A 23396-nucleotide genomic window follows, 5' to 3' on the forward strand; every position below is an offset into this window, starting at 1 on the left:
CACAGCCAGCAGTAGGAAGATGAGTATTCCCACCAGCAGGCTGATGGCAATGATCCAACCAACAACATATCCTCTTGGCTCCTGGCTGTGGAGCGCCTCGAACACCAGCTGAAACACAATGGCACTACAGTCAAACGTAACCTCACAGAAACACAGAAACACCTAGAGACACACAGCCGAGAAACGGCCCCTTGCCTCGTGGCTGTGGCGCACCTGGAACACCAGCTAAAAGAAGAAGATTACAGTCAAACACAAATATTTATACCAACACATTTAACAGTCTATATTTCTGAGATATGAATCAAATGTATTTCTAAAGCCCCTTTTACATCAGCTGATGTCACAAAGTGCTATACAGAAACTCAGGTTCCATAGCTGCTGAAATGTATAGTTCTTTCATTGTACATGTGAACACATTTCAAAACACGAATTAAATCAATCCAACTATTGCAACATCATTCTAATCTTATATGGTCACAGATAATATTGACAGTGTAAATGAAATGGCCTTACCTCCCTACTCTTCTCTTTGCCCACACTGTACATAGATTTTTCTTTTCTATTGTGTTATTGACTGTACATTTGTTTATGTGTAACTCTGTGTTGTTGTTTTTGTCGCATTGCTTTGCTTTATCTTGGCCAGGTTGCAGTTGTAAATGAGAACTTGATCTCAACTGGCCTACCTGGTTAAATAAAGGAGAAATATTTTTTTAAAATAAAAGATAAGCTAAGTACTGTACTCTAAGATAAGCTAAGTACTGTAAGTACTATAAGTACTGTAATATAAGCTAAGTGCTGTAAAATAATTTAAGTACTGTCAGATAAGCAAAGTACTGTCAGATAAGCAAAGTACTGTCAGATAAGCAAAGAACTGTATGTACTGTAAGCTAAACACTAAGATGAGCTAAGTAATGTAAGTACTATAAGTACTGTGAGATAAGTACTGTAAGCTAAGCACTGTAAGTACTGTACAATAAGCTAAGGACTGTAAATAGGTACTGTAAGTAATTAAGATAAGCTAAGTACTGTAAGCTAAGCTAAGTAAGGGGTGGCAGGTAGCCTTTTTTTTTTATTTAAGTACTGTCAGATAAGCAAAGTACTGTCAGATAAGCAAAGTACTGTCAGATAAGCAAAGTACTGTATGTACTGTAAGCTAAACACTAAGATGAGCTAAGTAATGTAAGTACTGTACAATAAGCTAAGGACTGTAAATAGGTACTGTAAGTAATTAAGATAAGCTAAGTACTGTAAGCTAAGCTAAGTAAGGGGTGGCAGGTAGCCTAGTGGTTAGAGCTTTGGACTAGCAACCGAAAGGTTGGTGGATCGAATCCTGAGCTGACATAGTAAAAATATGTGATTCTGCCCCTGAACAAGGCAGTTAACCCACTGTTCTTAGGCCATCATTGTAAATAAGAATTTGTTCTTAACTGACTTGCCTAGTTAAATAAAGGTAAAATAAAAATGTTTAGGTACTTTCAATTCTGATGCAGGTCTGTCTGGGTTTGTGACAGATCTGGGTTCAAATATTATTTGAAATATTAAAACATAAATACTTGATCTGTGCTTGATTGAGCTTGCCTGGCTCAATAGAAGAGGCCCAAAACTGCAAAGCCTGCCCATCTGACAGTTTAGGCAGGCTAGAGCAAACTCTCACAGTATTGAAGAAACAGCTCAAATATTATTATTTGTACTCAGGTCTGTGGGTCTGGGTTGTAGGTCAGGGTCTGGGCTGTGGGTCTGTGTTGTAGGTCAGGGTCTGGGCTGTGGGTCTGGGTTGTAGGTCAGGGTCTGGGCTGTGGGTCTGGGATGTAGGTCTGGGTTGTAGGTCAGGGTCTGGGCTGTGGGTCTGGGTTGTAGGTCAGGGTCTGGGCTGTGGGGCTGGGTTGTAGGTCAGGGTCTGGGCTGTGGGGCTGGGTTGTAGGTCAGGGTCTGGGTTGTGGGTCTGGGTTGTAGGTCAGGGTCTGGGCTGTGGGTCTGGGTTGTAGGTCAGGATCTGGGCTGTGGGGCTGGGTTATAGGTCAGGGTCTGGGCTGTGGGTCTGGGTTGTAGGTCAGGGTCTGGGCTGTGGGTCTGTGTTGTAGGTCAGGGTCTGGGCTGTGGATCTGGGTTGTAGGTCAGGGTCTAGGCTGTGGGTCTGGGTTGTAGGTCAGGGTCTGGGCTGTGGGTCTGGGATGTAGGTCTGGGTTGTAGGTCAGGGTCTGGGCTCTGGGTCTGGGTTGTAGGTCAGGGTCTGGGCTGTGGGGCTGGGTTGTAGGTCAGGGTCTGGGCTGTGGGGCTGGGTTGTAGGTCTGGGTTGTAGGTCAGGGTCTGGGCTGTGGGTCTGGGTTGTAGGTCAGGGTCTGGGCTGTGGGGCTGGGTTGTAGATCAGGGTCTGGGCTGTGGGGCTGGGTTGTAGGTCAGGGTCTGGGTTGTGGGTCTGGGTTGTGGGTCTGGGTTGTAGGTCAGGGTCTGGACTGTGGGTCTGGGTTGTAGGTCAGGGTCTGGGCTGTGGGTCTGGGTTGTAGGTCAGGGTCTGGGCTGTGGGTCTGGGTTGTAGGTCAGGGTCTGGGCTGTGGGTCTGGGTTGTAGGTCAGGGTCTGGGCTGTGGGTCTGGGTTGTAGGTCAGGGTCTGGGCTGGAAATTCTTCCTCCTAAGACATCAGGCACCCACAATAACACAGCATTCCAATATGGTGCATAGCAAAAAGGAATATGGAAGAATTACACCTCTTCAAACTGTAACAGGTTTAGTTAAGAGTATGTGCGTGTGTGCATTGGAAGCATACAGTATGTTACATTCTGATCCGTTGTCTGACTGACTCCAGCTCAGTTTGTGCTGATGTTTACGGGTACTAAAACGTAAGGAACCATTTCAATGGAGTCAATGAGCTCATAACTCATAGAGTAGATCATTTCTATTCTCCTATCCTTTACCTCATTTACCGGGGCCTTTTTGCATGACACGGAGGATAAACTATATCTCATCAGCTGTTGATAAGTAGCAGGCTGGGAATTGAAAGAGCCTCGTCACAAACCAAGGCTCACCGCACACCAAGGGACCACAAAGCTTTCTCTAGGGACTTCAGAGCTGCTGAGGGACTAGGGCTACTGAATTCACTAAAATCTCTAATGGTTTGTGGTAGTGAACTGACCAGATGCTCAGGGGGGTGGGAGGTGTTGCTGTGGAAAATTAAAGTGGTCACTAAGTGCTGGGAGAGCAGTTGTGAATGGACACATTCACAGTATCGTCTGATTTAGCGGCTGAAGCTAGCCAAGCTCTTCTTGTGGCCTGGGGGTCGAGCAGCGAGCTGGGGGCCTAGAGGTCAGGAGACGCAGCTGCGCGGTGGGGCCTAAGTCAGGAGATGGAGCTGCGAGCTAGGGTCTGGAGGTCATCACCGTAATCAGCTGAGAGCATCGAGGATAAGGGGATGCAGAGTGCTCATTACTTCATTCCACTGCTCCACAGGCACATCTAATCACTCCACACAGAGGCTTGCCCTGTGTGTGTGTGTGTGTGTGTGTGTATGTGTGATACCCTGCTGTCTCTGAGGAGACCTTGTCCTTGAGGACCACAGCTGAGGACCCCCAAATACAACCCTGCCTCACCCCCATGACATCCAGGTTGATTTGGCGTCCTGCCTCCAGCTGCTCCCCAGGCTTCAATTTCCACCAGATTCAGCTTCTAGATTCACCCCTCAGGGCTTGCCGAGGAACATCACAGCAATAAACTGGCTGTTAGAATGTCTCACAGACATCATGATGTGTCTACTGCATGCCGAACCAGACCCAACACCCTGATTGACTCATATATTCAGCGCTTTGCAGGAGTAAATCTATCAAGAGTGATATACTTACTGAAGTGTCTTCTGATAGCCCCTGCGGTACCTCTATGGCCCTCCCGTCCACTCTCACATTACCCCTAGTCACGAACTGGATCAGCGATGAGCTGTCCTGTAGGTAGGTATGTGTGTGTGTGAGAGAGAGAGAGAGAGAGAGAGGGGGGGGGGGGTCATACTTCCTTCAGATCCATACTGTAATAAACATTATTAGCCTAAGTAAAACATAAAAATATACTAACCATGTAACAACCAGGTAACAACCATGTAACAACCATGTAACAACCATGTAACAACCATGTAACAACCAGGTAACAACCATGTAACAACCATGTAACAACCAGGTAACAACCAGGTAACAACCAGGTAACAACCATGTAACAACCATGTAACAACCAGGTAACAACCAGGTAACAACCAGGTAACAACCAGGTAACAACCATGTAACAACCAGGTAACAACCAGGTAACAACCAGGTAACAACCAGGTAACAACCATGTAACAACCAGGTAACAACCAGGTAACAACCAGGTAACAACCAGGTAACAACGCAACCGTTCAAAAGTTTGGGGTCACTTAGAGATTTCCTTGTTTTCCATGAGAACATACATGCAATTAGTTGCAAAATGAATAGGAAATATAGTCAAGACGTTGACAAGGTTATAAATAATGTTTTTTAATCAAAATAATAATTGTGTCCTTCAAACTTTGCTATCGTCAAAGAATCCTCCATTTGCAGCAATTACAGCCTTGCAGACCTTTGGCATTCTAGTTGTCAATTTGTTGAGGTGATCTGAGAGAGATTTCACCCCATGCATCCTGAAGCACCTCCCACAAGTTGGATTGGCTTGATGGGCACTTCTTACGTACCATACGGTCAAGCTGCTCCCACAACAGCTCAATAGGGTTGAGATCCAGTGACTGTGCTGGCCTCTCCATTATAGACAGAATACCAGCTGACTGCTTCTTCCCTGAACAGGAAATTGGCTCCAATTTCCGTCCACAGGGTATGGTGTTGCAAAATGGAGTGATAGTCTTCCTTCTTCAAGATCCCTTTTACCCTGTACAAGTCTCCTACTTTACCACCAACAAAGCACCCCAGACCATCACATTGCCTCCACCATGATTGACAGATGGCGTCAAGCACTCCTCCAGCATCTTCATTTCTTCTGGGTCTCACAAATGTTCATCTTTGTGATCCGAACAACTCAAACTTAGATTTGTTTGTCCATAATATTTTTTTCCCCAATCTTCCTCTGTCCAGTCTCGGTGTCCTTTTGCCCATCTTAATCTTTTATTTTTATTGGCCAGTCTGAATATGGCTTTTTCTTTGCAACTCTTCCTAGAAGGCCAGCATCCAGGAGTCGCCTCTTCACTGTTGACAATGAGATTGGTGTTTTGCGGGTACTATTTAATGAAGCTGCCAGTTGAGGACTTGTGAGGTGTCGGTTTCTTAAACTAGACACTAATGTACTTGTCCTCTTGTTCAGTTGTGCTAACATAATTGCAAAAGGGTTTTATAATAATCAATTGGCCTTTTAAAATGATCAACTTGGATTAGCTAACACAACGTGCCATTGGAACACAGAAGTGCTGATAATGGGCAAACTTTTGAACGGTAGGGTATCTAACAACTATGTAATAACTAATATCCATGTACTTACCCTCTTCAGTATCTCTGTGTTTAGTAGAAGTTTCACATGTATACTGACAACTTCCTCTTTGGACTGGGAGCCCAGAGTACATGAGATGGTTAAACATGCTCTCCCTGGCCGGTCACAGTCCTGTTAGAGGAAGAGAGAGAGAGAGAGAGAGAGAGAGAGAGAGAGAGAGAGAAGGAGGAGAGAGAGAGAGAGAGAGAGAGAGAAAGAGAAAGAGAGAAAGAGAAGGAAGAGAAAGAAGAGAGAGAGAGAGTAAAAGAGAGAGAGAGAGAAAGAGAGAGAGAGAAAAAAAGAGAGAGAGAGAGAGAGAGAGAAAGAGAGGAGGAAAGACAGAGAGAGATGAACAGATGCTACACAACACACACATGATACATCACCAAGGGAAACACTTTCAGTGAACCTTAAATTCCACTGATTGGGACAGTCCAGGTGTGTGTGTGTTCATGGGTGTGTGCGTGCATGTACACGCCTCTCTCTCTCTCTGTGCCTGTGCTGTGTGTGTTCATGGGTGTGTGAGTGTATAGACCCTCTCTCTCTCTGTGCCTGTGCTGTGTGTGTTCATGGGTGTGTGAGTGTATATACCCTCTCTCTCTCTGTGCCTGTGCTGTGTGTGTTTATGGGTGTGTGAGTGTATAGACCCTGTCTGTGCCTGTTCTGTGTGTGTTCATGGGTGTGTGAGTGTATAGACCCTCTCTCTCTCTGTGCCTGTGATGTGTGTGTTCATGGGTGTGTGAGTGTATATACCCTCTCTCTCTCTGTGCCTGTGCTGTGTGTGTTCATGGGTGTGTGAGTGTATAGACCCTCTCTGTGCCTGTTCTGTGTGTGTTCATGGGTGTGTGAGTGTATAGACCCTCTCTCTGTCTGTGCCTGTGCTGTGTGTGTTCATGGGTGTGTGAGTGTATAGACCCTCTCTCTCTCTGTGCCTGTGCTGTGTGTGTTCATGGGTATGTGAGTGTATAGACCCTCTCTGTGCCTGTTCTGTGTGTTCATGGGTATGTGAGTGTATAGACCCTCTCTCTCTCTGTGTTTATTCACCAGGACCCTGCGTCCAGACTTGGTGAAGAAGGCAAAGATGGTGTGGAAGATACTCTCTCTGTCCTGGGAGATGGAACAGGGCTGGGGGTTCCTATGAGGGGTGCAGTTCCCTTGCCCCTCCGCCACCTGGGGAGACAGAGGAAGATGAGAAAGGGCAGGGAGGATGGGAAGAGGTGGATGGGAGGAGGAGGATGGGAGTTGGAAAAATAAATATCTCAGGAATGTTCAACACATTCTACAGGTGAGTAGAGGACTCTCCTGAGAGAGACCAATAATTTTACTTTTAAGACCCACTCAGAATTTTTTACGTTTCACAATGAGTTTTTTTACTTGTTTTAAGCAGGGGCACAACTTTCACTCGGGACAACACGTCGCCCCTATATTCTGAAATTGCATTTTTGCCCCTCACAGTTATATCATTGGAATGTGATACAAAACGAGGCAATAATGTGTTTTAGGACCGTGCAGACGCCTCCGAGCCATCGGGTAGGATGTTTAGAGTGTTTATATATACACAGTACCAGTCAAAAGTTTGAACACACCTACTCATTCAAGGGTTTTTCTTTATTTACTATTTTCTACATTGTAGAATAATAGTGAAGACACCAAAACTATGACATGACACATTTGAAATCATGTAGTAAACAAAAATGTGTTAAACAATACATATTTTATATATGACAACAACAAATATTTTATATTTGAGATTCATCCTCTTTGTTGCTTCAATCCACAGCCTGAGAAAGTTAGGACTACGTTCCAAATTGTACACTATTCCCTATATTGGGCTCTACTTTTGCCTGTGTGTGTGAGAGAGAGAGAGAGACCAAGAGAAAGAGAGCGAGAGAGAGTGTGTGAGAGAGAACGATAGTTGACCCTCATAACAACTGCACCCTGCTATTAGCTGATTTATGGAACATTAAAAAGATAATTTCTGACATCATTGTGTAACCCACCACTTGGTACCAGGTTGTTACCAATTACTGTTTAACTCCTTTATATCCATTGTTAACAGAGTCCAAGTGAATACCATTCAAATAGGGAACAGGCTGCCATTTGGGATACAGACTTTTTCTGTGTTAACACTGACTGTAGTCTCCCTGTCCAATAGGGTAAGGAGAGGTCATTTCACACTGAGGTTCTCGTTTTCTTCTTATAGTAGGTCAGAGTAACAGACAAGATAAACACAGAGACTGGTAAGTATAATCTGAAAGGAGCTAGGGGGAAAAAATGTTACCTTTTAGTTGTTGTTTTACACTGACATTAATACATGTTAGGATGACATTAATACATGTTAGGATGATATTAACACATGTTAGGATGACATTAATACATGTTAGGATGATATTAACACATGTTAGGATGACATTAATACATGTTAGGATGATATTAACACATGTTAGGATGACATTAATACATGTTAGGATGACATTAATACATGTTAGGTTGACATTAATACATGTTAGGATGACATTAATACATGTTAGGATGACATTAATACATGTTAGGATGACATTAATACATGTTAGGTTGACATTAACACATGTTAGGATGACATTAATACATGTTAGGATGACATTAATACATGTTAGGATGACATTAATACATGTTAGGATGACATTAATACATGTTAGGATGACATTAATACATGTTAGGATGACATTAATACATGTTAGGATGACATTAATACATGTTAGGATGACATTAATACATGTTAGGTTGACATTAATACATGTTAGGATGACATTAATACATGTTAGGATGACATTAATACATGTTAGGATGACATTAATACATGTTAGGTTGACATTAACACATGTTAGGATGACATTAATACATGTTAGGATGACATTAATACATGTTAGGATGACATTAATACATGTTAGGATGACATTAATACATGTTAGGATGACATTAATACATGTTAGGATGACATTAATACATGTTAGGATGACATTAATACATGTTAGGATGACATTAATACATGTTAGGATGACATTAATACATGTTAGGATGACATTAATACATGTTAGGATGACATTAATACATGTTAGGATGACATTAATACATGTTAGGATGACATTAATACATGTTAGGATGACATTAATACATGTTAGGATGACATTAACACATGTTAGGATGACATTAATACATGTTAGGATGACATTAATACATGTTAGGATGACATTAACACATGTTAGGATGACATTAATACATGTTAGGATGACATTAATACATGTTAGGATGACATTAATACATGTTAGGATGACATTAATACATGTTAGGATGACATTAATACATGTTAGGATGACATTAATACATGTTAGGTTGACATTAATACATGTTAGGATGACATTAATACATGTTAGGATGACATTAATACATGTTAGGATGACATTAATACATGTTAGGATGACATTAATACATGTTAGGATGACATTAATACATGTTAGGATGACATTAATACATGTTAGGATGACATTAATACATGTTAGGTTGACATTAATACATGTTAGGATGACATTAATACATGTTAGGTTGACATTAACACATGTTAGGATGACATTAACACATGTTAGGATGATATTAACACATGTTAGGATGACATTAACACATGTTAGGTTGACATTAATACATGTTAGGATGACATTAATACATGTTAGGATGACATTAATACATGTTAGGTTGACATTAACACATGTTAGGTTGACATTAATACATGTTAGGATGAAATTAACACATGTTAGTGACGACATTAACACATGTTAGGATGACATTAACACATATTAGGATGAATGTAAGATCATGACTGGAATTCAAGGAAATTGCAATATGGAAATATTTCCCCCACATTTTTTTAATGCTGGCTCATGTTTATCATGTGTGTTCATCTTGTCTGTTACTCTGACCTACTACAGAAGAAGAAAACCTCAGTGTGAAATGACCTCTCCTTACCATATTGGACAGGGAGACTACAGTCAGACAGTGTTAACACAGAAAAGTCTATATCCCAAATGGCACCCTATTCCCTGTTTAGTGCACTCCTTTTGACCAGGGCCCCAGTTTCATATCTCAGTGACTTCAGATCTACGTTGGGGATGTTATAGAATAGTAGCATGCTCCGCAGGTGCCCCATTCCCCCATTCCCCCAGTCGTTCCGTGTAAAGCTCTCTGATCCCTCCAAGTAATTCCAGATGTGGGGATGCAGGGTGGGATACGGTCCGACGTCCCTACAGTCTCTGCTCCAATCCTCCCATTCAAACAGTCAACACAATTCTAAGGTTGAGCTCCCCCTGATCTACCTATATGAAAGGAGTGGTGCAGGGGTTATGAAAACAAAGCACCCACTGGGGGTACCTAAATGAGCAACTGTTGTTGTGAAACTAAATGGTCGCCCAGCCAGTAGTAGCTGTATCAACACTTCTTTCCCATTTATCAAAAAAAAATCATCAAATAGTGCCTCGCACTGTTCTAACGGGTCCTGTGTTCCATGAGCAGAGACATAGATAAACAAGAAGGCCATTTTAACAGTATTAAAGTGTTTGCCAACGTGGATCCACAGCACTCAGCTATGAAGGAAAACAAGAGCGATAGACTTCAGTTGGATAAAGGCAACAAAGAATGTGGATGTGTGTAGGTGGATAAACCCCTAAACAACGCCAGAGGTACTGACGTTTGGGCGAATGGGTGGATAGTGTGGATAGACTGCTGTGCTATCTTTGGTCTCCCCTCAGTTCCTGTCTAGATATCTTCCTTCTAGGATGTTTTTCCTGTCTCTTTGAGGTCTAGGCCAGGTTAATGTAAAAGCACCTGATGATAACTGCTGATGTAAAAAGGACCTTATAAATTAATCTGATTGTTTGAATTTGATGTATAAACTGCTGTTGGAAGGTTCCCACCTGTATGTCCATGATGTGGAACATGTCGGCCCCATTGCCAGCCAGTCGGTTTGGGATCCTGATGTCCACTATGGAGCCAGGTAACCTGCTGGGGCCGTTGTTGATCACCTGGAAGACGATGAAAGAGGTGGAGAGAAATATTAGGGAGAGAAAGATGGTGAAGGGTAGAGAGAAATAGAAGGTCAGGGGTAAGAGAGGTAGAGGATTGAGGTAAGAGAGAATGTGGGGGGGGGGGGGTAAAAAGAAAGAAAGGTGGATGAGAAACAGGGATAGAGAGAGAATAGAGTGAGAGAGTAGTGTGAGAGAGAGAAAGAGGGAGAGTAGTGAGAGAGAGTAGTGTGAGAGAGCGAAAGAGAGGGCAAGAGAGAGAGAGTAGTGAGAGAGAGCGATAGAGAGATATGTTTACAAGGAGCCAAAATAATATGCTGCATGTTTTGACGAGGTAGATGAGGTAGAGCTACTGGTACAGCCATATCAATATAATTGACTTGAATGGGGATTCCCTGATGTACAGGTGTCACCAATACCTGAAAGGTGAAGTTTAAAGGCTGGAAGTTACACTCCATGTCCTCCAGCTGGATGAAGCGAGAGGCAACGATGGAGTTCCCATACAGAAAGGATGTTGGAGTCACTAAACTGTAGACGGATAGAAAGTGATATGGTATTGCGCAGCCCCAACAGATTCATGCCAAGATCATTATTTACGGATATCAAATCAAATGTATAACATGTTTTTGTAGGTCTGTATGTTTTATAGATCAATTTACTGTTAGAAAGAGACTGATTAAAGACTGGTGTGTCCCCAGATGTTTTCTTCAAGTCCTGTGGTAGAGGAAAGCTGTCATGTTCTGTGAGAATAGTAGCCTGACGACTCACACTAATTTCTTCCACTGCTCTATCAATCGCTACATACTTTAGTCTAAGCCATCATTGAAGTTGTTTTTGGTGAGATGGGGCACGAGGGGCATGGTACAAAACAAAGTCATCAGCGAATGGATTGTCTCTAACTAATCAATTAGAGTATCAAAGCAAATGACGAAGGAAAGATCTAGGATCTGATAAAACACCTCAGCTACAGCTCTACTCTGCTGTCTGATAATGCTGTCTAAAGTCTGATAATGTAGCTCAGCTCTGTCTGGTGTCTTTCATCTTTCAAGAGGCTTAGAGAGACCAGGCAGGGGAGAGACCAGGCAGGGCGAGTCCAAGCAGGGCGAGACCAGGCAGGGAGAGACCAAGCAGAGAGAGACCAAGCAGAGAGAGACCAGGCAGGGAGAGACCAGGCAGGGAGAGACCAGGCAGGGCGAGTCCAAGCAGGGCGAGACCAGGCAGGGCGAGTCCAAGCAGGGCGAGACCAGGCAGGGAGAGACCAAGCAGAGAGAGACCAAGCAGAGAGAGACCAAGCAGAGAGAGACCAAGCAGAGAGAGACCAAGCAGGGCGAGACCAGGCAGGGTGAGTCCAAACAGGGAGAGATCAGGCAAGGAGAGATCAAGCAAAGAGAGACCAAGCAAAGAGAGACCAAGCAAAGAGAGACCAAGCAAAGAGAGACCAAGCAAAGAGAGACCAAGCAGGGAGAGTCCAAGCAGGGAGAGTCCAAGCAGGGAGAGTCCAAGCAGGGAGAGTCCAAGCAGGGAGAGTCCAAGCAGGGAGAGACCAAGCAGGGAGAGACCAAGTAGGGAGAGACCAAGCAGGGAGAGTCCATGCAGGGAGAGACCAGGCAGGGAGAGACCAGGCAGGGAGAGACCAGGCAGGGCGAGTCCAAGCAGGGCGAGTCCAAGCAGGGCGAGTCCAAGCAGGGCGAGTCCAAGCAGGGAGAGACCAGGCAGGGCGAGTCCAAGCAGGGAGAGACCAGGCAGGGCGAGTCCAAGCAGGGAGAGACCAGGCAGGGCGAGTCCAAGCAGGGAGAGACCAGGCAGGTCGAGTCCAAGCAAGGAGAGTCCAAGCAGGGAGAGACCAGGCAAGGCGAGTCCAAGCAGGGAGAGGCCAGGCAGGGCGAGTCCAAGCAGGGAGAGGCTAGGCAGGGCGAGTCCAAGCAGGGAGAGACCAGGCAGGGCGAGTCCAAGCAGGGAGAGACCAGGCAAGGAGAGATCAAGCAGGGAGAAACCAAGTAAGGAGAGACCAAGCAGAGAGAGACCATGCAGGGAGAGACAAAGCAGAGAGAGACCATGCAGGGAGAGACCAAGCAGGGAGAGACCATGCAGGGAGAGACCAAGCAGGGAGAGACCAAGCAGGGAGAGACCAAGCAGGGAGAGACCAAGCAGGGATAGTCCAGGCAGGGATAGTCCAGGCAGGGATAGTCCAGGCAGGGATAGTCCAGGCAGACTCATAAACTACCAGAGACACTGAGCGTTAGTTTTGACTTTCATCTTAATGCGACAGTTTGTATTAATCATGATACAGCTCAAATAAAAAGAGACTGTCTATTAGCTTGATTCTAGCCAACCATCTTAGCATCCTGTCCATGCTGATGGATAATGTATATTTGAATAATACATGTTGTTGTCTAGTGACTTCATCTGATAGCATACGTTCAGAGACTTTACCAATACATTATGGGGATTGGGTGTGTTTGGCCTAACTCTAGGAAATGGTTTACAGCATGTCTACAGTACGTGTGTATTACAGCATGTCTATAGTAAGTGTGTATTACAGCATGTCTACAGTAAGTGTGTATTACAGCATGTCTACAGTAAGTGTGTATTACAGCATGTCTACAGTACGTGTGTATTACAGCATGTCTACAGTACGTGTGTATTACAGCATGTCTACAGTACGTGTGTATTACAGCATGTCTACAGTACGTGTGTATTACAGCATGTCTACAGTACGTGTGTATTACAGCATGTCTACAGTAAGTGTGTATTACAGCATGTCTACAGTACGTGTGTATTACAGCATGTCTACAGTACGTGTGTATTGCAGACAAAGTAAAGATGTTTTATCCTCTTACCCAGTGATAGCTGTGTCCACCTCATGGACCAGTGGGATAGACAGATCCAACTTGTTGTCCAACAGCCTATGCTCAGGGTTGGCACTACAATGAGAAAACAATAGGAGGCAATTAACAAATATTAACTATGCCAATTTACAGAAGAGTGATTTAAGTACGAAGCTTTGTCTTCTCTACAGCAAAATGAAAGTGAAAGTTCAATCTTAAATTCTTCTGTCTAAAGAAAAAGGTCTTCATCATTTTTCCACTGCTAACTTCCATACAAATCTGGCTGCTTGGAATTATTCCCCTCTCCCAATCATGTGACAGGAGACCCCTCCCAGCAGTCTAATGTGACGTCAGACCTCTCCCAGCAGTCTAATGTGACGTCAGACCTCTCCCAGCAGTCTAATGTGACGGCAGAACCCTCCCAGCAGTCTAATGTGACGGCAGACCCCTCCCAGCAATCTAATGTGACGTCAGACCTCTCCCAGCAGTCTAATGTGACGGCAGAACCCTCCCAGCAGTCTAATGTGACGGCAGACCCCTCCCAGCAGTCTAATGTGACGTCAGACCTCTCCCAGCAGTCTAATGTGACGTCAAACCTCTCCCAGCAGTCTAATGTGACGTCAGACCTCTCCCAGCAGTCTAATGTGACGTCAGACCTCTCCCAGCAGTCTAATGTGACGTCAGACCTCTCTCAGCAGTCTAATGTGACGTCAGACCTCTCCCAGCAGTCTAATGTGACGGCAGAACCCTCCCAGCAGTCTAATGTGACGGCAGACCCCTCCCAGCAATCTAATGTGACGGCAGACCCCTCTCAGCAGTCTAATGTGATAGCAGACCACTGCCAGCAGTCTGTGATAGCAGACCCCTCCCAGCAGTCTACCCCGACTACACCGCTCGTGTCACATACGCAACATTTAGAAATCTATATGATTAAATTATTGCACCCACACTGCTCGTGCGCACCAACGAGCGTCTGATTTGCCCAGGGCTAAAATAGAAGTCAGTTCTATTTGTGACCCAGATCGCGCTGCAAGTCCTGCCTCTCCCATATCCTCATTGGTTTATAGAAGCAGGTACCCACGTGTCATCTCCTCATTGGTTATACCCATGTGGGTGATTGAACGACGAACTGTGTTGTCGGTCATCGTGGTAATGCTATGAAAGTTTAGACGCCAATCACCATATAAGTTCAAAGAAGAAAAAGCCTGGAAGGAGGAGAGATGACTAGAAACGATTCGGTTGACCGTTTTATGTGTGGATTAATTGTCGGAGTAGAGAACCTTGTGCATTTCAGGTAAAATAACAACTCAATGTTTATATCCAAGGACAAATTAGCTAGCAACAGCAAGCTAACTAAATAGGGCAAATTAGGTAGCAAGTGCAAGCTAGCTAGCTAAATTGCCATAAGTGTTTAATGCTTTTCGACCGGTCCCCAAATGAATGTAATTGGTTCAGAGTTTGTTTTGATATTTTAACCTGCATGTCGTGATCAGGTTCGGTGTGAGGCGACAAAATACATTTATGCACGATGGCACACGCGCAGCCGGTTTGAGTTCCGTGTAATGTGACGGCGGCCCACTCCCAGTCGTGTGTGACGGCGGCCCCCTCCCAGTCGTGTGTGACGGCGGCCCCCTCCCAGTCGTGTGTGACGGCGGCCCCCTCCCAGTCGTGTGTGACGGCGGCCCCCTCCCAGTCTTGTGTGACGGCGGCCCCCTCCCAGTCTTGTGTGACGGCGGCCCCCTCCCAGTCTTGTGTGACGGCGGCCCCCTCCCAGTCTTGTGTGACAACCGCCCCCTCCCAGTCTTGTGTGACAGAAGTTGTAGCCTACTGCCTGGTTGCCAAACTAACTGCTTTCTGCTCAGTGGCAAACATACAAGACATGCACTTCCAGTGGTTAGACAATGATGTCAGTTGTGTACATACAGTGTGTAGGTCCAAGGCAAATGCAATTACACACAATAATGTGAGCAAACAGAATCGACTTCCACCCGACTGAGTACCTGACATGATTAGAAAGGGTACCAATCAAACCTGTAATTGTGTCTGTGTGGAGGACTTTTAATCGGAGTACCTGACATGATTAGCAACGCGTACAAATTAAAGGTAGATATTTTACCAGTCTATGTAGTGTGTATACATCTTCTCATTACCAACAAATGGTCTGGGTTTAGGCTTACCTTGCACTAAAACATTCTCTTGTATTACATTTATAACGTCACAACGTACCTTTTTGCATGAACTAAAAACTGCAATGTCTCATTTTCCCCTGAAAGCCGACTTGTGTCGAAGATCACTGCAAGATGATACTGAGGAAAGACAAGGAAAGAGGAGGAGTGTTGGGGAAAGCTTTTAGTTAAATAACATGATGTACATAAAGTAGCCGTCAAAATCATTTGTTTGCTTTTCAGGCTCTCCAGGATATATTGGCAGTCAGTCAGTCAGGCAAGCAGGCAGTCAGTGGGTACTGTACTGTAGGCTACTCCATCCTGTTTTCCTATATACAGTCTATTCACATCATGGCCCATTAACTTCAGTCAATACCAGAAGGGTATAGTACGCCATCCTGTTGCATTTGAGGTTATAACTAGATTCTACATGGTTGGTATGGAAAGACATTTATGTCTGAACTACACACTGACTGTAAAACATTTATATGTAAATATTCTGTGATCATGTTTAAGACAGTTGCCTTAATCTGTGCTCTTGATAAAGTAAATGTTATGCATGGATAACGATGAAAACTAGACATTGAATGGTATGGTTGGTATTAGAAGACTTGAGTGTAAAACACATAGGAACACAAGATATTTCCATGACAGACTGACCAGGTGAATCCAGGTGAAACTATGACCCCTTATTAATGTCACCTGTTAAATCCACTTCAATCAGTGTAGATGAAGGGGAGGAGACAGGTTAAAGAAGGATTTTTAAGCCAATTGAGACATGGATTGTGTATAGCAGATCCTTTGTTCAGACCACCACCCAGGACAGTGGATCTAATTCCAGAAGCCGACAACATCGCCGCAGAAGAGGCAGACGGTGTGGCTTCCTGGTCAGGCTCCGTTGGCGTGCACACCGCCCACCGCTTCTGAGTATACTACTAGCCAATGTCCAGTCTCTTGACAACAAGGTAGACGAATTATAGCAAGGGTTGCTTTCCAGAGAGACATCAGAGACTGTAGAATTCTCTGTTTCACGGAAAAATGGCTCTCTCGGGATACATTGTAGGATTCGGGTCAGCCATCGGGCTTCTTCATGTGTCGCGCCAACAGAGATAAACACCTCTCTGGGAAGAAGGGCGGGGGTGTATGCTTCATGAGTACCAACTCATGGTGTACTCACAACAACATACAGGAACTCAAGTCCTTCTGCTCACCCGACCTAAAATGATTTACAATCAAATGCCGGCCATATTATCTCCAAGATAATTTTTGTCAGTTATTTTCACAGCTGTGTGTATACCCCCTCAAGCAGACACCACGACGGCCCTCAAAGAACTTCACTGGACACTGCACTATGTAAACTGGAAATATATCCTGAGGCTGCATGTACTGTAGCTGGGAACAATGCTACATAAATTCTATCAGCATATTGATTGCAGCACTAACATGGGCAATATTTATTTATTTAATTTGTATTTATTCTTTCTTTAACTAGGCACTTCAGTTAAGAACAAATTCTTATTTACAATGATGGCCTAGGAACAGCAGGTTAACTGCCTTGTACACTCAATCACTGCTACTCTAACTTCTGTGATGCATACACGGCCCTCCCTCGCCCTCCCTTTGGCAAATCCGACCACGACTCCATCTTGCTCCTACCGTCTTCTAGGCAGAAACTCAAACAGGATGTACCCGTGACTAGAACCATTCAACGCTGGTTTGACCAATCGGAATCTACACTTCAAGATTGTTTTGATCACATGGACTGGGAAATATTCCGAGCAGCCTCAGAGAATAACATCAATCTATACGCTGACTCCGTGAGTAAGTTTAAAAGGAAGTGCATTGGAGATGTGACTATTAAAACCTACCCTAACCAGAAACTGTGGATGGATGGCGGAATTCGCGCAAAACTGAAAGTGCGAACCACCGCATTTAACCATGGAAAGAGGACTGGGAATATGGCCGAAAATAAACAGTGTAGTTTTTCCCTCTGCAAGGCAATCAAACAAGCTAAATGTCAGTATAGGGACAAAGTGGAGTCGCATTCCAATGGCTCAGACACGAGACATATGTGGCAGGGTCTCTAGGAAATCAAGAACTATAAAAAGAAAACCAGCCACGTTAAGGACACCGACATCTACTTCCAGACAAACTAAACACCTTCGTTGCCCGCTTTGAGGATAATACAGTGCCACCACGGCGGGCTGCAAACAAGGACTGCACCCCACCCCCCCACCCCCCTCTCCTTCTCCGTGGCCGATGTGAGTTAGACATTTAAACTTGTTAACCCTTGCCAGGCTGCTAGCCCAGACGGCATCCCTAGCCGCATCCTCAGAGCATACGCATACCAGCTGGCTGGTGTGTTTACGGACATATTCAATCGCTCCCTATCCCAATCCGCTGTCCCCAAAGGCTTCAAGATGGCCGCCATTGTTCCTGTACCCAAGAAGGTAAAGATAACTGAACTAAATGACTACCGCCCTGTAGCACTCACTTCTGTCATCATGAAGTGCTTTGAGAGACTAGTCAAGAATCATATCACCTCCACCGCCACCAGGTGGTCATCAAAGATGGGACCGAGAGACTGAAAAACAGCTTCTATCTCAAGGCCATCAGACTGCTAAACAGCAATCACTAACTCAGAGAGGCTGCTGCCTACATAGAGACTCATATCACTGAACACTGTAATAAATGGATCACTAGTCACTTTAAACAATGCCACTTTAATAATGTTAACATATCTCACATTACTCATCTCATATGTATATACTGTACATTATACCATCTATTGCACCATGCCTATGCCGCTCATCCATATATTTACATGTACATACAGTATTCTCATTCACCGCTTTAGATCTGTGTGTATAAGGCAGTTGTTGGGGAATTGTTAGATTACTTGTTAGATATTACTGCACTGTCGGAACTAAAAGCACAAGCATTTCAATAAACTCGCATTAACATCTGCTAAGCATGTGATCAATAAAATGTGATTTGATGTGTGCCATTCAGAGGGTGAATAAGCAATACAAAATATTTAAGTGCCTTTGAACGGGATATGGTAGTAGGTGCCACAAGCACTGGTTTGAGAGTGCCAAGAACTACAACGCTGCTGGGTTTTTCACACTCAAAAGTTTCCTGTGTGTACCAAGAATGCTCCACCACCCAAAGGACATCCAGCCAACTTAACACAACTGTTGGAAATATTGGAGTCAACATGGGCCAGCATCCCTGTGGAGCGCTTTCGACACCTTGTAGAGTCCATGTCCCAAAGAGTTGAGGCTGTTCTGGGCAAAAGGGGGTGTGACTCAATGTAAGGAAGGTGTTCCTTATGTTTTGTCAACTCAGTGTTAATGTAGAAACAACAAAACATGTAATCTATTTATAAGGATTCTGCCATGACCGTTAGGAGCCATACCGTAGTTAGATATTTATAAACATTCTGCCATGACCGTTAGGAGCCATACCTTAGTCAGATATTTAGAAACATTCTGCCATGACCGTTAGGAGCCATACCTTAGTCAGATACTTAGAAACATTCTGCCATGACCGTTAGGAGCCATACCTTAGTCAGATACTTAGAAACATTCTGCCATGACCGTTAGGAGCCATACCTTAGTTAGATATTTAGAAACATTCTGCCATGACCGTTAGGAGCCATACCTTAGTCAGATACTTAGAAACATTCTGCCATGACCGTTAGGAGCCATACCGTTGTCAGATATTTAGAAACATTCTGCCATGACCGGTAGGAGCCATACCTTAGTCAGATACTTAGAAACATTCTGCCATGACCGTTAGGAGCCATACCGTTGTCAGATATTTAGAAACATTCTGCCATGACCGGTAGGAGCCATACCGTTGTCAGATATTTAGAAACATTCTGCCATGACCGTTAGGAGCCATACCTTAGTTAGATATTTAGAAACATTCTGCCATGACCGTTAGGAGCCATACCTTAGTTAGATATTTAGAAACATTCTGCCATGACCGTTAGGAGCCATACCTTAGTCAGATATTTAGACACATTCTGCCATGACCGTTAGGAGCCATACCTTAGTTAGATATTTAGAAACATTCTGCCATGACCGGTAGGAGCCATACCGTTGTCAGATATTTAGAAACATTCTGCCATGACCGTTAGGAGCCATACCTTAGTTAGATATTTAGAAACATTCTGCCATGACCGTTAGGAGCCATACCTTAGTCAGATACTTAGAAACATTCTGCCATGACCGCTAGGAGCCATACCGTAGTCAGATACTTAGAAACATTCTGCCATGACCGTTAGGAGCCATACCTTAGTTAGATATTTAGACACATTCTGCCATGACCGTTAGGAGCCGTACCTTAGTCAGATATTTAGACACATTCTGCCATGACCGTTAGGAGCCATACCTTAGTCAGATATTTATAAACATTCTACCATGACCGGTAGGAGCCATACCTTAGTCTTTACTCTCATGAAGGGAAACCCCACGCTGCATTGGAGGAAGTCTAAATCAACAAGACCACAGGAAATACCCTTCTCTTCCTTGAATAGAGAAACAAACATGGAGGAAGGGACGGGGGAGAGAGAGAGACAGAGGGACGGGGGAGAGAGAGAGAGAGAACCATGGTGGAAGCAGTGAGAGGGGATCCAAGAGAAATTTAACAATGAACATTGTTGATAGAGTATGGCATCACAATACAGTTGTATACAGTTTACTGACTAGAGATGAGTTAAGGAAAGTGTCATATTTACTTCATGATGACCCAGTTTAAATCTTGTTCACAACGCAGGTACTACTACTAATAATAATAATAATAGTAATAACACTACATGTATTCTACATAGCGCTTTTCATTACAAGTAGAATCTCAAAGACACAAAAAAACAAAAACAACAATTGAACAAAACCAATGTACAGTAGGGAGGGATGTGGCAGTTCTTGGGCGATGGTCTTTAGATGATGGAATAATATACAATGACTTCCATGAATCAGAAAGGAAAACACTACAGTACAAAAATATAAAAAAAGATCTCTGTAGGACAGGACAGTAATAGGGAGGACAACCTCTATGTCCAGTGAACACACTCTGTGTCCCAAATGGTGTGTGTAAACACTAACCCTGAGAGGAGGAAGAAACCAAACAGTTTGAGTTCACTAAGGGTCTGCTGTTTCTGTGTGTGTGTGTATAGGGCGGGACAATGTGTGTGTGTGTGCGGGGAGGGGATACGTGTGTGTGTGTGGAGACATTACATATACAGTTGAAGTTGGAAGCTTTCATACACTTAGGCTGTAGTCATTAAAACCCGTTTTTCAACCACTCCACAAATGTCTTGTTAACAAACTATAGTTTTGGCAAGTCGGTTAGGACATCGACTTTGTGCATGACAAGTAATTTTTCCAACAATTGCTTACAGACAGATAATTTCACTTATAATTCACTGTATCACAATTCCAGTGGGTCAGAAGTTTACATACACTAAGTTGACTGTGCCTTTAAACAGCTTTAGAAGCTTCTGATAGGCTAATTGACATCATTTGATTCAATTGGAGATTCAAGGCCTACCTGCAATTCAAGGCCTACGTTCAAACTCAGTGCCTCTTCGCTTGGCATCATGGGAAAATCAGAATAAATCAGCCAAGACCTCAGAAAAAAAATTGTAGACCTCCACAAGTCTGGTTCATCCTTGGGAGCAATTTTGAAACGTCTGAAGGTACCACGTTCATCTGTACAAACAATGGTATTGTCATGACGTTGCCCTCTTTGGGTACAGCGAGCACTATCCCCCACTCTCTGCTCCTACAACCAGACTGCTGTGGTCAGAGAGAGGTCGTAAATTCCTGAGGAGAGAATCTCCTCATGGCCACACAGAGTTAATTTTCATAGAGAACAAAGGAATGTCTTCCACCTCACAGAACTTGAGGTCCGAACAACATGCATGTTCTGGAGAAGGTATAAAAGATCTGTGAGGAATCCAGCTACAAACTGGTCCGTTTGTTACATTTTAGTGAGGCTCTTGGGAGACGGTGCGGCCACATTACCATAACGCTGTTTATAAAATAGCCTCAGATATGAGGTTTACATCGAATTGTTGTACAAGATGAATGAGTGAAGATGATACTGTTTGTAAAATTGTGTAATGTGATTTTAGACTGTTTAATGAAGGAACCTCCAATTCCCTTTTGAGTTTAACTAAATCAGAGGACCGCCCATGAGCCCAGTTAGGGTCGGACATCCTGGGACAGGCCCTTACTTTGTTTGTTTGTGTGTGCACTTCTGTGATTGTTTAGTTAGTTAATAAATACATGTTTTAAGACAATTGATGTATGGATGACTGATAGTGAAGACTGTGTTCATGCAGATAACCAACAATTTACAACGTTTGGAATGAGACTAACGTGAGGTAAAATAAATCATTCATTAATCAGAAGACGATTGATCTGATATGGAAATATCTGAAATGTTATATTAGGAAATTATAACTTTGCAATCTGAATATTTTCCTTGGTGCCCCGACTTCCTAGTTAATTACAGTTACATGATTAATCAGTTTGATCTTGTAATACTAATTACAGAGGATAAAAACGAAGTCTTCAATTTAATGATAGTAAAGCACAGAGGCCTACAAACCTGACACAGTTACACCAGCTCTGTCAGGAGGAATGGGACAAAATTCACCCAACTTATTGTGGGAAGCTTGTGGAAGGCTACCCGAAACATTTGACCCAAGTTAAACAATTTAAAGGCAATGCTTCCAAATACTAATTGAATGTATGTAAACTTCTGACCCACTGGGAATATGATGAAAGAAATCATTCTCTACTATTATTCTGACATTTTCCATTCTTAAAATAACGTGGTGATCCTAACTGACCTAAGACAGGGAATTTTTACTAGGATTAAATGTCAGGAATTGTGAAAAATTGAGTTAATGTATTTGGTTAAGGTGTATGTAAACTTCCGACTTCAACTGTATATATTGTGACATTTCACTGGTCATCCCCAAAGCCAACTCTTCCATTGGCCGCCTTTCCTTCCAGTTTTCTGCTGCCAATGACTGGAACGAATTGCAAAAATCACTGAAGCTGGAGACTCATATCTCCCTCTCTAACTTTAAGGATCAGCTGTCAGAGCAGCTTACCGATCACTGTACCTGTACACAGCCCATCTGTAAATAGCCCACCCACCTACCTCATCCACGTATTATTACTTTTCCTATTGCTCCTTTGCACCCCAGTATCTCTACTTGCACATCATCATCTGCACATCTATCACTCCAGTGTTATTGCTAAGTTAGAATTATTTTGCCTCTACGGCCTATTTACTGCTTTACCTCCATACTCTTCTACATTTGCACTCACTGTACATAGATTTTTCTATTGTGTTATAGACTGTACGTTTGTTTATGTGTAACTCTGTGTTGTTGTTGTTGTTGCACTGCTTTGCTTCATCTTGTCCAGGTCGCAGTTGTAAATGAGAACTTTTTCTCAACTGGACTTCCTGGTTAAATAAAGGTTAAATAAATAAATAAATAAATACACATTGTATGTGCGTGTGTGGGGGGGGCATGTGTGTGTGTGTGGGTGGGGGGGGGGTGTGCGGGGGTGAGACGTGATGTGTGGGTGGGGGGTGAGACATGATGTGTGTGGGTGGGGGGGTGAGACATGATGTGTGTGTGGGTGGGGGGTTAGACATGATGTGTGTGTGGGTGGGGGGTGAGACATGATGTGTGTGGGTGTGTGCGGGGGGGGTGAGACATGGTGTGTGTGCGGGGGGTGAGACAGTGTGTGTGCGGGGGGTGAGACATGATGTGTGTGCGGGGGGGTGGAGACGTGTGTGTGCGGGGGGGTGGAGACATTATGTGTGTATGGGGGGGTGGAGACATGTGTGTGGGG

The 23396-nt window shown here is 43.9% G+C and overlaps 1 protein-coding gene across 1 annotated transcript in view; it reads right to left on the minus strand.

The window, feature by feature from the left end:
• Positions 1–23396, minus strand: part of LOC110503039 (integrin alpha-9) — a 160169-nt gene that overhangs the window by 28485 nt on the left and 108288 nt on the right. The window contains exons 19-27 of the mRNA XM_036960871.2: positions 19958–20044; positions 15572–15651; positions 13358–13441; positions 10937–11045; positions 10410–10517; positions 6511–6636; positions 5479–5598; positions 3834–3929; positions 1–108 (exon numbers count right to left, since the gene is read on the minus strand). The exon at positions 1–108 is cut by the window's left edge and continues 12 nt beyond it. Of these exons, the coding sequence (XP_036816766.2) occupies positions 1–108; positions 3834–3929; positions 5479–5598; positions 6511–6636; positions 10410–10517; positions 10937–11045; positions 13358–13441; positions 15572–15651; positions 19958–20044 (918 nt within the window). The remainder of the gene's footprint in view (positions 109–3833; positions 3930–5478; positions 5599–6510; positions 6637–10409; positions 10518–10936; positions 11046–13357; positions 13442–15571; positions 15652–19957; positions 20045–23396) is intronic.

The sequence above is a fragment of the Oncorhynchus mykiss genome, chromosome 23 (genome assembly GCF_057628025.1).
Source record: "Oncorhynchus mykiss isolate SJ-2025 chromosome 23, ASM5762802v1, whole genome shotgun sequence".
In the NCBI taxonomy this organism is placed as follows: domain Eukaryota; kingdom Metazoa; phylum Chordata; class Actinopteri; order Salmoniformes; family Salmonidae; genus Oncorhynchus; species Oncorhynchus mykiss.